At 36.8% G+C, this 16,214-nt stretch overlaps 1 protein-coding gene across 1 annotated transcript; it reads right to left on the reverse strand.

The window, feature by feature from the left end:
- Nucleotides 1-888: 888 nt before the first annotated feature.
- LOC147760133 (uncharacterized) lies at nucleotides 889-12,570 on the reverse strand. The gene is made up of 4 exons (XM_086994663.1): nucleotides 12,428-12,570; nucleotides 11,909-12,063; nucleotides 4,572-4,677; nucleotides 889-4,253 (listed from the first exon to the last, which is right to left on the reverse strand). Exons 1-4 carry the CDS (start codon nucleotides 12,516-12,518, stop codon nucleotides 1,561-1,563), a joined length of 3,045 nt encoding a protein of 1,014 aa, XP_086850789.1. The 5' UTR covers nucleotides 12,519-12,570; the 3' UTR covers nucleotides 889-1,560.
- Between the last annotated feature and the right edge of the window lie 3,644 nt (nucleotides 12,571-16,214).

Here is a 16,214-nt window from a genome sequence, read left to right on the forward strand (position 1 = left end):
CAGCTAAAAGTCTGCAAAATATCAAACTCTTCTGAAGCTTCTGAACGATTTCGTTGAGACTAAATCTGTATTAACAGAAAGGTTAACAGAAGACGTAGTCTGCCCTGATGAAATTAAACTGAATGACTCCCAACCCAGTGGCGGATTTAGAGGGGAGGTGGGGGGGTCCTGACCCCCCCCCCCCCCTTCGATTTCTGGTCCCCCTCTTGAAATTATAATTTTGTCTAGTTGTAAACAATACCAAATGGCACCGTTCGCCCTCTTAAATACCAAAAATTTTCGGGGACCTTCAATTGGCCCCTAATCTCATGCAAAGTAGGGGGGTGCATCCGCGGACACACACACCCCTTCAAATAATCCTGGATCCTCCTCTGCTCACTTTCACTGGGAAAGCCTGACAATGCAGTGACCTTTGGTAGTTTGGCTGTAACGTAAGAGCAGTTCTGAAGGCAGGTTCTAACTATCATCAGATTGATTTGTGTTTGACAGATACAGGGAAGAAACAATAAAAGTGCTACTCAGACACGACGCACAAAGTCAGTGCTACCCATCAGACAAGACATCTGATTCATCACATTCCCTGACCATGAGGACAGGTGTAGACACTTCATGTGTCATGTTTGTTTGCCTAGTTACAGAGATACAGAAGTAAAACGGTTTTTCAGTAATGTCGATCCTTATTTGCATATTAAGGAAAATTGTGTAAATCTAATTCTAACAGTAACAGCTTAATAATGTTCCTCGACCCTGCAAATATAGGTAAAGACACTTCATTTGTCATATTCGCCTGTCTAGTTACATAGATATTACAGAAAATTGGAAGTCTGGCGTCCATTTTATTTTTTTATTTTTTATTTATTATTATTATTTTTTTTTATTTTATTATTTTTTTTTTTTTTTGCAAATTAGACAGTTAAAAAGGCAATATTTCGCTTGGGAACCGGGTTAATGGGATTCAGCATGCTAATAAGCCTGCTTTCCAACTTTTAACCCAAAATGCCCCTTGCTTCTTATGCAGAGCCTTTTTCAAAAATCCCACTTGACTACAACGCTTGGTTCAACTGTAACTTTAAGCATTATCTAATACCATTTTGTGCATGTTCATCGTTATTTACATTGGGATTTTCAATGCAATCTGTGAGTTGCAACTCTCATGGGCCTGAAGCTATGTTCTTATTGCCTGTTTTGCATAATATTCACCAATATTGATAAAATAACCTCGGGTAACTTAATTTTCTGTTTTTTGTCTGTGCATTCGATAGCTCTGCCGATTTGGTTTTATTTTACCTTCTGGGCCCTTTCTACTCAAAGATACAAAATAGGAGATGCAAAAAAATTAATAATGAAATAAATGTAAAAAACAATACCAGTGTCAACCTTTTTATTGGGTGAAGAAAACAACAAAAATTAAGACGGTTATCACAAACGAAGAAATCATCATTTATTCAAAACTTTGGAAAGTACATTTTGGTGTTCGATTTCCAGGTTTATACTTTTTTATTGTAGTTAACCTGCCATAAGACTGCAATTGGTTGTTATGCATCATACTATATATGCAAGCTAAATGTTTTTATAGTCGGTGAAATGAAATGAAGGCCCAACATTTGGGCCTTTATTAGGATCCCCGTTTTCGTATAATGGAGTCCGTGCTAGTACCTGTCCCTGTAAAAGCAAGGCATGCATTAAACCTATGCAATCAATAATTTTTTTAGGCTTACCACTTAAACCTTGCTGGATACAATGTATGAGACTTGTATACATTCTGCTAAAAACGTTAGTTAAAGTAAATGCTCTTGGTCGAACCCTATGCCCCTCTGGGTATGGCTGAGTTGCAAGTGACCAAACCCCTTTTGGGTCAAAAGGTATTGACTGTCCATTATATTCATAGTGAGTGGCGCAATCTACCGATTCTTCCTTTTCTGACTGGTACAGATTAGAATTACACGATTTTGTGACTTTTCGATGCTGTGTTCCAGGCGGGATTTCACTACAAGGTCCTGTTACACGTATCTCTCTCCCCTTGACAATTTGAGAAAATTTGAAATAATGAGACAGATCTTTTTCTGCTGTCAAAGGCATGCACACATTGCTTCCTTCTCCTTGTTCTGTAATCATATCTATAGCCTTGATGGCTGTCGTTATGTTATAGATAGGAAATGGCTTTAAAGTTGTCGTCTTTCCATACCACATTGTTTCGTCTATTTGTTCAGACGGATTCCCCAAAAATATATCACCTTGTTTGGCAAGATTAATTAAAAGAAATTTTATTCTGTTATAAAAGGTCGGTATGCTGTTAGAATTGTTTCTGGAAAAACAGGAACGATCAATCTTAAATTGATCTCTGGTGCAACTGTCAGCCGGAAGACTGTATCGTAATGCAGATTCAAATGGAAATATCGATTGTTTTTCATTACACTCAGTGGATAGAATCCTTTCTGGTTTTTCTATTTCCAAGAAAACAGATTCAATGTATTCTTTTGAAACACTCCGTAAAGAAATGAGCAAGTCCGGTCTTACACCACCGGGAAGTCTGGTGGGATACGTAGGAAGAGAATTTTGGTTTGCCAGTACAGGGTCACCGCCAACAGCATTTAATATATTAGCTACCATTGTCATGTGTAGCATTTCTTGTACCAGAACTGATCGTATGGTTTCCGCAATGTAAATGTTTGTTCCCTCTTTGATAGATATAAGTGCAGTCAAATAAGGAGGGATTGTGGTAAATTCTAGTAAAAGCGCCTGCTGGAGAAGTCGGCGGAGTTCTTCAACGGTATCAATAGAACCTAAAACTGGTTTTTCCAACCATTTGTTAAGCATCTCTACTTTACGCGGAGACAAATCTCGTGTCACCGGCATGTAATGAGGGTGATCAAACGGTAGATTGAGTGTCCACCTAATCTTTTCTTTGTTGTGTATAACACTTTCATAATCTGTTAAATGCACAAAACTATTCATAGCGGGGTAGAACTTACTGTATTGTTCGAAAATGGGAAGCACGTGTTGATACCAAGTCGGAACCTGGGGGATGACGTATTCTTTGAATATTTTTACAGCCAAAAACGACGTGGCAAAATGTGAATGTCTTTGTGTGTCTGTGAACTTAATAAACAGAAGAAAAAGTTGGGCATCTTGAAGTTCTATTCTACGGTGATATCGACCATTGACGACTGGGTCTTTGGTGCTGATTTTGATATGTGCTTTACCATCCGTGTCTGTCTTTACTGGTTGGTAAAACTTGAGTGCGGACTTTGGGTAACTAAAGCCACCGCTGCAAGGACCACAAATGTGATAGGAACAGGTACTTCTATTCCCAAAGTGTAAACTAATCTCTATACCCTCTACTGGATGACCAAACTGACTTGCAAACACGTCAAACCGCCAAGATTCATCAGGACTTTTCATGTAGGAATTGTTATACATCGCACCCACATTGATACCATTCGTCAGCTCCATGAGAACTATTGTGCATATAGGTTTTCCTTTTACATAATTTAATTTGAACATAGATAAAGGGGCATATTCTATGTTTTGCTTGAATGTATTTGACACGTTCAACGATAGCACACCTGCAGTATTATGGTATAGACCGGGTTCGCCATACTTAACCTCGACTGTGTCTGGTAAGTCCGAAATATCACAATTAGACCCAATCCTATTGTCTGGTTTTGCTGAAATTCCTACATATATCCTACCGATGTCGGTTTCATTATAAAAGCCTTCTTCTGTTATCCGAAGGCTATTTCCTATATCTATAGTTAGCAGTTGGCGGTTTTTGTCAAAGACAAACGGAATATGACAGAAAGGGAGTCCAAGACATTCTTCGTCTTTAGCCCTCATCATTCTGGTAAATCTAGTGAACGGTATAGAATCTTTAGGATGGTGCTCCCCTATTGTCCCAACCAAACGTCCAGACAAAAACTGCTCACTATAATTTTCAGTATCATACATATCAAGATTGAACTTTACTGACAATGAACGCGGCAAATTATTACTAATCTCTTGTATAAAACGGGAATTATATGGGGCAGTGAACCACTCAACATCTGTTAAAACTGATTTTACTTGCACTGCAAGAGACCTTGCAAACATAACTGACGTTTCTGGGCACTTCAACCATCCTTGCTGTGTTGGCGTTGGCACCAATTTTCCTCGGAAAACATTAGGTAACATCAAAGTCATACCATATATGGATGGGAAAGTATCACACATTGTATATATATCTACCATTTTAGCCGGCGCAGCTGCATTCCAATCTACAAAAAGAAGATATGCTTCTTGCAAGACTGATTTGCTTCAAACTTACAGTGCCTTTATTCCTTAAAACTTATATGTGTTTGCATTTACATCAGCCAAAGTAAAAAGAAGGTAAGCATTATACTTTTTAACACTGTACATATTCTGATAAAAAATCGGACTTTTTACATACTTTGCTAAATATTTCAAATTTCAGATTTAACATGATTCAATAGAATGATATCAATATAAACATGTTATTCACATTGGCAATGTTTAAAGAGGACAACGATATCAATTACATTTTTTTAATTCAGTTTTCACCTGCATTTTCCTACCTTCAAATATTTGACCAATAACAGAATCACCTTCCTTGACACACGTTCTATCCGAATAACATACACTGGTAACAAATGTATCATAAAACATGAAGTTTCCAGAACCCTGAAAACAACAAATTCTACATTTCTGAATCACCATACATGCCTATATTTCAGCATGACTCTAGAAAAGCACTCAGAGAGCGCAGACCTCCGCCGAGGCAGCAAAGTCTCCATCCAATGCCCTTTCACCCCTAAATGTTCGATAATTTTGATTATTGTTTGATAATTGATCCAGATCACCACCAAAAACTAAACATCTCTTTCTTGGTCTACTTCTGACAGTTCCTGAAAATTTCATCAAAATCGGTCCATAACTTTTTGAGTTATCTTGATGACAGACAAACAAACAAACAGAGAAACAGGGGTGAAAACATAACCTCCTTGGCGGAGGTAACAACAGTTTCATCGTTAAGATGATAAGTGTTTTTTGCATGGGTTAATTAATAATTTGGACAGGTGTACGTAGTCGTATATAGTGTCATATTGAAATATTGTGTTTAATTTGCCCTTTGTTACATGGCAAATACGCAAATTAAGACAATATATCTAGCTAATGTTTGCAGGCTTCTGCGTATAGTCTATGTTTTCTCGTTTTCGTGATTGTTTTGGTCTGTCTAATTTGCTGACGTATGGAAATGCCATTCTCGGACAAAATCAGTTGGCAAGCTGTATTAAACAATTATTGCGTTCTACATAACGTGCGGCACCTTTCAATCTGCATTAAAGGGGCATACAAACCGAGGGAGGGTGCTACCATAGTTGTTGAGATGATATAAGAGTAGAGTCTAAAATTGTTTATCTTAAATAATCATTACCATTAGATGTATATATTATTCGTCAAAACGCGATTTTAACTTCGTTTTTTGTCTGTTCTTCGCGTTCAGTTTTACGCTCTGCTTTCTTCTAAAACGGTTTGAGCGCACAATTCTTTCACTGCGCGCGCATCTTATACTACTAATACTATCAGGACTTTCTAATCAGCCCGGAAGCAACTGGCCCATATGACCATTATTTTCCCTATTATTAGACGTGTCCTCGTTTTCAAAATGTACCTACCGCTCTAAGAAAATTATGGCATTAGAAGACGGCATGGAGAGGGGTAAGAATAACACTTGTTTATACGTTGACTTTTAGAGTTTTACGTTAATAAACTGTGCAGAACGATGCAGAATATGTTTTACTTAAATTTTATACACCTAAGGAATATTCATGTATCTGACTTCAGCGAGTATTATCTGACTTCACTAGGTTGTATCAAAATGGCGTCACATAAATCTCCGACGTAAACACGCTTTTTGGAATAAAGACAAATGCAGCTTAAGGGATTATTTTTCTTTTAGATAGGTTGAGATTCATTTTCGAACATGTAAAATTTTTGGGATGGCACCAAACCTGTAACTTGTAAATTTTCAATATTCCCAACAAGGTGTACATTTAGTGTGACGATCAGTGTCGAGTGACGCACTGATAACAATATTGGTCTCATATCTTGAATTTATGTCAGAATTAAATAGGGCCTACATAACACTTGTTTTCTCGTGTTATTTCTGTGATTTGATTAAATTCGATGAAAGGCTTTGTAAATTGACCATGTGCTTGGTCCTGCACATGTTTGACGTACATGTACGTACCGGTGTAACGTGACAGAGAGTCCACCATAACAGAGAGTCCGCTTCCTATTCATTTGTACATTTGTACTCGCCCTAGATTTTGACCCACTTAGGTCAGACTAACCCTAACCATTATAACTATAGGGAGGGCCCTCAGTTTCGTAACACCGGGATATGTATGCGCTCTCGTATGTGTGCAGGGGGATGGGGGGGTCTGTATTAACCTAAATACAGGGGCATGGATTAGATTTATTAACCATTTTTATACTCTCGTTGATTGAAATGACTTCATTGTCATACATTACTATTATTACATTTATTTCAGTTCTTGTGTGCATGTGTGTGTAAATTTCCCCTGTGTGTTATTTTCAATCTTTAGACAAGTAGAATATATTCATAGTTGGAATATTATATGTTATTATTATTATTTTTAAAATTTTTACTAGGCTTAAATGAAGACCACATGAATGGAACCAGGATATGAATCTATTTGCCATGCCTTTATCTACAACCCTCATGACAGTAGCCCCCATCAATTCCAAATGCTTTGCAACATAGAGCACCATGACACAACCTCTGGCATGCAATTAATTAAAGATATTCTTGACCTATGCTGATGCTTATACTTATTGTTATTGTATCAATACAAGGTAGTTTAACCACTCAAAATGGTTTCAGTAGGTATGTACAGTTTAAAATACGTATATATATAATAATAAACAACCGTATAAAGAAATGAATTTAAGGCACTTGGACAAAAATATACTGTGTCACTTCAGATGCAACAAAGATGGACTAGAATGTGACTAATAAGCAAGTTTTTGGAAGTTTTGATAATATATTTGTTAAATTGAAGAGTTACCTTTCTATTAAAAGAAATATCTTATGAACTGCAATGTGAATAAGTACTGATATATATACTAATCACTATATGCTGTGAAAAAAAATTTTGATAAAATAAATATATTTGCATTTTACTCTTAGTAACAGTGTATTGATATTTGCTCTTGGGTTGAATGTTTTAGTTTCTTTGGTATACAAGTGTCTCAAATGTAAATAAAAATATTAAAACAATAAGAATTAATGAAATATAATACTTCGCTTTATTCTGTCGTTGCTGTTAGCTTTTCATCTTTTAATAAAATTAATTGATATACCCTACAAGTTAGCCTAATCAAAAATACCTATTTGCCTTAGAAAAATATGTAACATTTATTAATATGAGCATCCTAACAATTTTTTCCCTGTTTCTTCCAACTCCAGGTTAGTATCAGCATGTCAATACATTTACAAAGCCTGGCTACTGATTGTGTGCTAGCGTACAAAAAAAGCCAAAACGAGGCTGGATAGCCCTTTATTGCCTCTGTTGACATGTCATTGCCTTCTCTATTATAATCCTACTTTTATTCGTGCAAGTTTTGTGTCGTACTTCTTTCTGTTTTTTATCCCTCTTATGTGCTAAAAAGTTTTTTGTTCGCATCATTCGCTGCATTGACTTGTTAAATTAGGGCATTCACGTGGTACGCCTGCTCACTCGGCCTTCACCAATGGCAAATAGGTTGGGCAGTTTTCTCACACTTCTTCCCGCCCGTTCATTCATATGCTAGTATCTGAGTCATGTGACACGCAAGGTATGTTACAATCGCAGGATGTAAATGCGATTTTTAGTTCTTTATTTCAACATACTGGGTGCGTGTTAGACGTTAAATACAAATAGATCTTGTTTATTCGGAGTGTTTGATGCTGTGAAAGTGCTGTTTTTGTGAATAATTGTCAACTTAAACCGCTTTGTATGTCCGTTTAACGTTGTCATATAACACCTTCATCCTCGGTGCAGGGGAACAGAGTTTGGTTTTTATAGTGATTCGGTGTACGAGATGTTTGAATACCGAATCGTAAAAACTTTTTTCTGGATTCAATTTTGCCAGCTTTGCACTTGGTTAATCCAAGGTGCCACACTTGCTCAGCATATTCTCGGGTAGGTTTTACATTAGACGTACAGATTTTCAGAAATCCATGAGACGAAAAATCCGCTCTTTTTAAAAATCTTATGAAATGTATCCTCTGACAAACTTTTGTGTAAATGCGATTGATATGGATTTCCCAATTTAGATCTTGACTTATATTGAGTCCCAAGAATACGCAAGAATTCACTTTGTCTATTGTTTTACCATCAATTGTTATTTGCTGGAGTGGATGGCTAGAGTTTGAGAAATCGAACCGTATCTCTTTTGTTTTCTAGGAATTTAGGAACATCTTGTTTTCTTTTGACCAACGGTTTCTGCTGCGGCAGAATAATGCGAAATACGATGATTAATCGTTTGAGATACATTCCATTACGCTGCTAGTTCGTCACTATAACGCTGCATATACGCTATACATGCGCTACCTACAGGTATTATCAAATTACCGCATTTGTAGCGTAGCTTAATCGTCGTGTGAGTGGCGTATCCTTAGCATGTGTGTAACGACTGGGTAACGTACAACTCAAATGCATGCATACACTGAACATTTTTTAACATGCTCAAAATTCTTCTTTTTTTTCCAGCTGCATAACTAAGAGAATACCAACGGCTGCATGGGTATGCAAAACGAATACGGCGTGTTAACAATTAACGAACCCACTGCGTTTGTTTGCCTATTTCATACATGTTGCAAACAAATGCAAAAGATAGCTTTCACACCAATTGCCGTCTCAGAAGACAAGATCTATAAGTCAGTTTGGAAAAATAAGAACATACTGAAATACTGGGTAAGGCCGAGGATTGCAAGACGCACCTTGTATAACGATTACGCATGATTAATAAAAAGATCTTGAACTTGAAAATCAGGAAAGCTTAATTTCCTTCAAAAGAATTAAAACCATCCATGATTTACGAACTTTTGAACAGACCACATCCACGACGAACGAAATAGCATACAAACTTTCCCAAACAGGACACGCATATAACCTGTAAACATCCGCACTTCTCAACAAAAACAAACATAATAATAGTGATGATAATAATAATAATTAACTTTATTTAAAGAGGGTAAAACATGGTAAATGCATACACTTATCTTACACATGGTCCTCTAGAGGGTTAAAATGAGATATTGTGTTAATGAATTTTCCTTTGTTTTTTTAAACAATATTTTAAAAGTATCCAAGTCTTCAGAGTGTAGGCAGTTTCATATTTTAATCGAGGTCTATATTGGGCCTTTAGTTTATATGCCTTTATGTCTGACAACTGGTAAATAGAAATTTCCCTTATTATTTGATCGGGTGATTCTGCCTGTAGTGTCTATGGTTGTAGTTCCCAGTGAGTCTTTGATGTATTTAGGTGAGAGTTCACTTAAAGATTTAAAAACTAATGTGGCTTTCTTAAATTCTATCCGTTCATAGATTGTTTGCCATTTTAGTTTCTTCAATAGTTAATTTGTTGGATATTATTTGGCTTCTTTTTCTAGGATTTCGAGAATGCTTCTTGCTCCACGTTTCTAAAGTTTGTATATTTTTTCTAGTTTTGCACAGCTGCTCCATATGATGGAGCAGTAATCCAGATGTGGTAGTATATGTGCATTATAAAACAGTGCCCTTGTTTCCAGTGTTAAGTATCGTTTTAGTTTGGATAGAAGGGAAAGTTTACTGTTAATTCTTTTTTCAAGTTTATGCACATAGTCATTCCAGTTAAGATTTTCATTAATATATACACCTTAAAGTTTTTCTGTTTGTACATTATCTAAAATGTCCCTGTTAAACATTACCTTTAAACAAAAGATATTAGACTCCTGCAGAACGTGTAAGGAATTATTTTTTATAATGAAACACTTTAGATCACTACACATATGATTTCGTATTGTATTTACAGAGGAAACGAATAGGCCCTACCTTTCATCTAATATAATTGACTTTATGTAATTGTCTTTAGAAAATTATTCTTAATATGTACCATAAACATTAATTCCTGTTATAAGGGAACGTATATTATCATTTTTTTCTTTAAAAAGCCTCCGACGGGATGATGGGAAGTGCTATAGAAGTTATGTTTCGGATAGGACCATAAGTTCTGGTCAGCTGAATATACGGAAAAAATGATTGGATATTTTATATTGCTTTTTTAATGTTAGATGCAAATATTTATTAGCCTTCTTTTTTAAACAAATAATAAATATCAAGCAATTGGATTATATTTTTATTTTAAATGCTTTTCACCGGGTATTCAAATAATATCTAGAGCCAGTTAATTTCTGACTTTCAATCTTTCGGATCTGAAGCTGTAACCAGTTCTAATAAAAATTGACTGTGTATTAAGTTAGACAAAAACAAACAATCAATTTATAACTCGGTAAAGACATGCTTCTCTACTGATGTATCTTTTTTCAAATACTTTTATGTCACTAACAGCTGTCATTATCGTTCAATTGCACCATACCAAATTAACAAACAATACAGTACAATGTCCAAAGTGTTCAAAATGCCTAACATTTCGGTAGATTGCCTGAAATTTAATTTATCCTAGGTCAGTTACAACCATTCGTGGTCCACGTATGCGATGCACATGTACAAGAGTGTAATTTTGGAGGTGGACCCCTCTCAGACGACAGGAAAGGGAAACCCGGTGACGATCCTAAAATTGTAGAGGTACTTTGGCCTCGTTATTTCCATTTGACTCTTTTGAACTCTTCCACCAAAAACAGTCATCACACCTGAGATAATTTCGTTAAAGCCAGTCAAGGTCCTAGCGTTATGTAACCTTCCTACCCGGAGCTCAGGGCAACGGTAACAAACATTGGTGTCCCTGTATCTAGTTTTATTGATAGACCGTTTATATCGGACATTGCCATGATCACTTACGCTTACTAATGGATTTACGGCACGCAGAAATCAGCACGATTCCCTATAAAATCTAGGCCTCTGAAGGAGAGAGAGAGAGACCCCGGGAGATCGTCACGACTGTCCATGCCTGCGTGCCAGCCTGTAGCCCGTATGAGTGGAATAAAGATTACCTGAAACACAATTCTATCTGTTGTGTATTCAAGCCGCCGTTCTCTCATAAATTAGTAACCCACCTAGGTTACATATAGCTGACATTTGATCACCTGGTAAGAGGCTGTAACTTGACTTATTTTGCCCACACTACACTCAAACTATCAGTCTTGTTCACTGACCACTCTGCCAGAAGTGCGCCATTATTCAGTTAAAGATTTAAAGGTCGTTTAGTTCTGACCACCCGTGCCAACTCGTGAAAGATGGTGGTATATGTAAAGTGTGTTGAAATACAACGTCCTGATGCTTGAACTGACATACAAACCGCGCAAGTTAAAATAAAACAATTAAAGACGAGAAAATATCGAGTTAAGTACACATGTGAAAGGGCTATTATCAAACATCTAAATCAGTGGCCATGATTTATTAACCAGAACTAGAAATGGGAGATCGGGATCCATAAAATGCCAGGGGATTGTAACCTGTGAACAGTGCCAGGTAGAGGCAAGGTTACTCTTGATCAACATTACGAAGTTTTATGTATAGGCTTTCACATATCGTTTCCATCCATTCGATTAGATAATTCGACAGAGGAATTATTTCTTTGCAAGGTTGTCGAAATAAAAAGCATATACCTCGCCAATGAAGTATTAATAAAGCATAAATGTTGCCTTAAAGCAAATCTGTAAACAGTGTATAGGAACTTACTGTACCTCGGGATTGAAACCTTGGACATCGGGGTGAAGTCGAGGCCCTTGGTTGATGGTGGTGTTAAAATTTTTTAACATATTATTGGCCGTCATTGGATCGGCATAGAATCTACCCGCAAAATGTAGCCGAGGGAACCCGAGGTAAGAATGTTTGGATCCTGTAAAACATCCCAATTTAAAATATTAAATATTTACCTAACTACATTCAATCAGGTATCGACATGAGATAAACAAAAGAAACATAGATAAAACTTACGAATATGTATGTATAAACTGCATTGACTGCATTTTGCAATGTAATGAAAGAGAAATACCGAACATGGTGCTGTTGTCCTAACAGACTTTATCATAGGTTAAAATTTTTAAAGGGGGTGTAGCTAACATATATCACTGTTTTACATGTTATATGTGGCTAAGTAGTTTTCTGATGAACAATGTCTCTTTTCCGCAACTCACAACTGCTTACTATTGAAAATTCAAATTTTGAAAACCTGACATTTAATACTACAGGGAAATGCTTACTGGCATGTTCGTCGTCGGTGTTAATGAGAGTTGCGGACATCAACCATAAACTGTAAATGACCTGCAGTGCGACAAAACTGCTTCCAGCCATGACTGTGTGCGGTACTGATAAGTACAGTGATAGAAAAACGCCTGCCCTCGGTTTATTTTTCAAGGCATCGTAATCCAGCCTTACTGGTGCATGACTTAAATACAAAACCACTGATAAGTTGAATTTGCTGTCTGGTTACACGCAGTTGAATAAAGTGTGCTCATACATGGTCGTTATCGATGTGTCATCAAACTAGAGGACTTTCCGTATTAATTAAATCAGAAGTGCCTCTGCCTCAGTGAGCAAAATCCTGATGTTCTTATTTAACACGTACAGTCACTACTGGGTAGCTGCAAGCAATGATGTTTTATATAAAATTTTCATATACACTTTTCATATAGACGGTTACTGGATTAACCAGGTGATGTAAGGCAGCATTTGTTCATTAAAATCACATTATTGATACCAAGCTTGTGTCAGTTATCAAATAAGTCAACAATAGAAGGTTCCATCGCGTATTTTCTTTATCCGTGAAAGTCACTTAAATTTTTATTTTCCGAGATGCATGAATGGTTCATGTTATTTAAAAGGATAACACCGGCAGCAAGTCAATTGCGATATTATTTACAAATGAGATGCATATTTTACAATAAAACACTGAGAATAAAATCGGAGTCCAAGTGACTCCAAACTTGGAGTTCAGCAGTGGTGCCTAAAATAACTCCCAATTGGAGTCAAGTTGACTCCGATGGAGTAACGCCATTCCAGACCCCACAGGAGAGTCACAGTTGACTCCATTCACACATCCCTTCATCCCTTGATTTACCTCTACAAAAGAGTCACCATGACACCATATTAAAGAATTTTTAACTCCTTGGCACATTATGAAAAAAGAACATCAACAGTGCCAAGCGGGGAGACAGCAGGTACCGTTTATAAAGGACTGGTATGTCCCCGGACGGGTTAGAACCCACGTCCTCCCGCACCGGTGGCGGTCACTCTAACCACAAGGCCATCTGGTCGCATGTGGTATTGCGGCAACAATAAAATAGTTTGTAAATCTGGTAATAAACAGCATAACATATGTATACCACAAATGTACCAGTGAGTGAGCATACCTCCCCAGAGACATGCATTCAAACATACCACATGGAAACAAAGCTTGCTGACCTGTATACCAACATATCACATTGGCTCTGCCAATATTATGTTTTGTATTTTTCTTAGTCGTACTATATCACTATTTAATATAATTCATACTTATTTATAAGTGCAATCCTATTGTACATTTTCATCTACCCACGTAGATGCATACGATACAATGAATAAATGCATATATACGTAAAGAGCGTGGGCAACTGAAAGCTGGGGCCAGTAATAAGTGCACGAGTTCTGCATGCAGAAACACACAGAAAAGAACTTGTTCATGCATAAAACCCACTATGGCCAATAAAATAATGTTTATACTGACAAAGGGTGATGAAAACTATTCTCTCCACGCCGTCTGCTCACTGCCATCACAAGCACTGAAACGAGCCCTACTGTCCAGCAAGCGAAAAGAGTCGGTAAAAGGGGTCAGCCAGACACTGGCCCCCAGTAATTTGACTCTGATTTTAGAGTCAGATTGACTCCATGAGAGCCAGGGGGTGGCTGACTCTGATAAGAGAGTCTAAAGACTCTGGTAGTGGGGTAATTTGACCCTTATATAGGAGTTAAATTAACTCTATGCGGGTCAAGTGGTGCTGGACTCTGACTAGAGTGTCAAATGACAAATTTTATTCTCAGTCAAACATTGTTAATAACTTAAAGAAATACATGTTTATTAAACTCTATTTTCCCACCAAAATAACGGTTATCGCAATTGTTCTGGAATCTGTGCTTGCCATCGGACCACGAGACTGCATAGATGTCTAATAATATCTTAAATGATTATAAAAAAACTTTTTTTTAACAAAAAAAGCGCAGACTATCTTTGGATGTCGGAATGGATTTATTAACCATTGGTAAATATGAGAAAATCTGGGGTCATTCAGAATAGGGGATTAACTAGTCCGAGGGCCAAATATGGCCGACCCACGGGATAACTATTCAGTGTCTATTAGCGGATTAGACGGCAAGGTTTGTAGTGGGTCAGCATATTTGACCCCCGGACTAGTTAATCCCCTATTCTGAATGAGACCATTGACTCTTTGTAAACAGGGTCGATAAATGAATTGTTTTTTTTTTTAAGATAATAGTTTATTAAACAATTATAACAGCTACATTTAAGGGTAAGTCGGGGTTTCATTTTTCAACTGTATTTTATTCTAAACACAGCATTAAATCGCACACTCCGTGAACTTGACACCTCCTCTTAAACACATTGTTTTCAACATTGTATTTGTTATGAACGTATTTAAAGTAAATATGTTATCTTTTCTTTTTACCACAATAATATAGGCCTTTTCTGTATAAAATTATACTCATTTGTTGCGTATGAGTATCGGAAACAAACTTGTCGTTCCCGCCACCGTGTTCAATCAATTGCACAGCACTCTTGAATTGATCTTCCCTCTCACCGGCAGCAAGTCATTTTCGATATTATTTATAAATGAGAAGCCGGGGGGAAGAACTACTTTCTCCAAATTATTCTGAGGTTAAATATTTTACCTTTATTGTAATGTTCCGTCTGGCACGTATCACACTTCCTCTGATCATACACCAGCCGCTTTTACACTGAATATTATATCTATCAAAGGAAATGTGCTAGTGAACGTCGCCAAATACATGTAAAAACACATGATATCTTTCGTAACAACTATCGGATTATGCAGATTTCGAATATAGCCTGCCATTTTATCTATCAAATCCATCTAGCAAATTGAAGGTTAAAATACATTATCTGTCTATAGAAGTGTTTAACAAAATAAGGATGAAATTGCTATATTTATTAAATAATTTTAAGCAATTAACTTGAAAAGATATTTAAAATGTACCTCAAAATTAAGACTAGTGTATACGCACTGAGTTTTTTTTAATGATGTTATTTTGTATATGGCAGGTTATTATATAATGATGAGTTGCATAAAAGGTGTGAAAATATAAAACCATCTCCAGACAAGCTTCCATTCGTGGCATTCACTGACCTTGTATGCAAACTAATCATGACGCAATACTGCACGAAAAACCGTGGGTTCATTACACCCAGTGCACGGTATATCTTACTAACACATGTCAGGGTTAAAGAAATGTCAAGGATTTGGGTTATCAGCCAAAACAGCAGATGGGTAGCGTTTGATGAAACAAGGTCAACGGAAACACGAAGCACCTACGCCTGTGATAAACTTTGATAAAAAATTAAAGATGCTATGACAGGTGCCTTTGCAGGGGTGGGTTTAGGCCATCTTCTGGGTCTTCCGGAAGACGGTCAGATTTTCAAGTTAACACTGACGTTTATCGTATGACGGTCAAAAGGGAGGATGGATCAACAAAGATAATTTGGGAGACTGTCAGAAAATATCTCTAGATCCGCCCCTGCTTCGTGATCTGCGCCATCCCCTCGGCACATGTCGAAAATACACCGTCTGACTTTATCGAAGCAGAGCATAACAAACTAAAAATAATTATTTATATATGAAAAAAAATGTTTCCCCTTGGCGACTTATAGAAAATTCAAATTAAGTGAATATTGAATTTATCCAAAGAAATTTCTTTCATATAACATTTACCTAACATGTTATCTGAAAGAATCACGTTGGGACTTTTTTCATCAACAAC

This window comes from Lingula anatina, chromosome 8 (genome assembly GCF_051362555.1).
Source record: "Lingula anatina isolate TDL-2025a chromosome 8, LinAna3.0, whole genome shotgun sequence".
Classification (NCBI taxonomy): Eukaryota; Metazoa; Brachiopoda; class Lingulata; order Lingulida; family Lingulidae; genus Lingula; species Lingula anatina.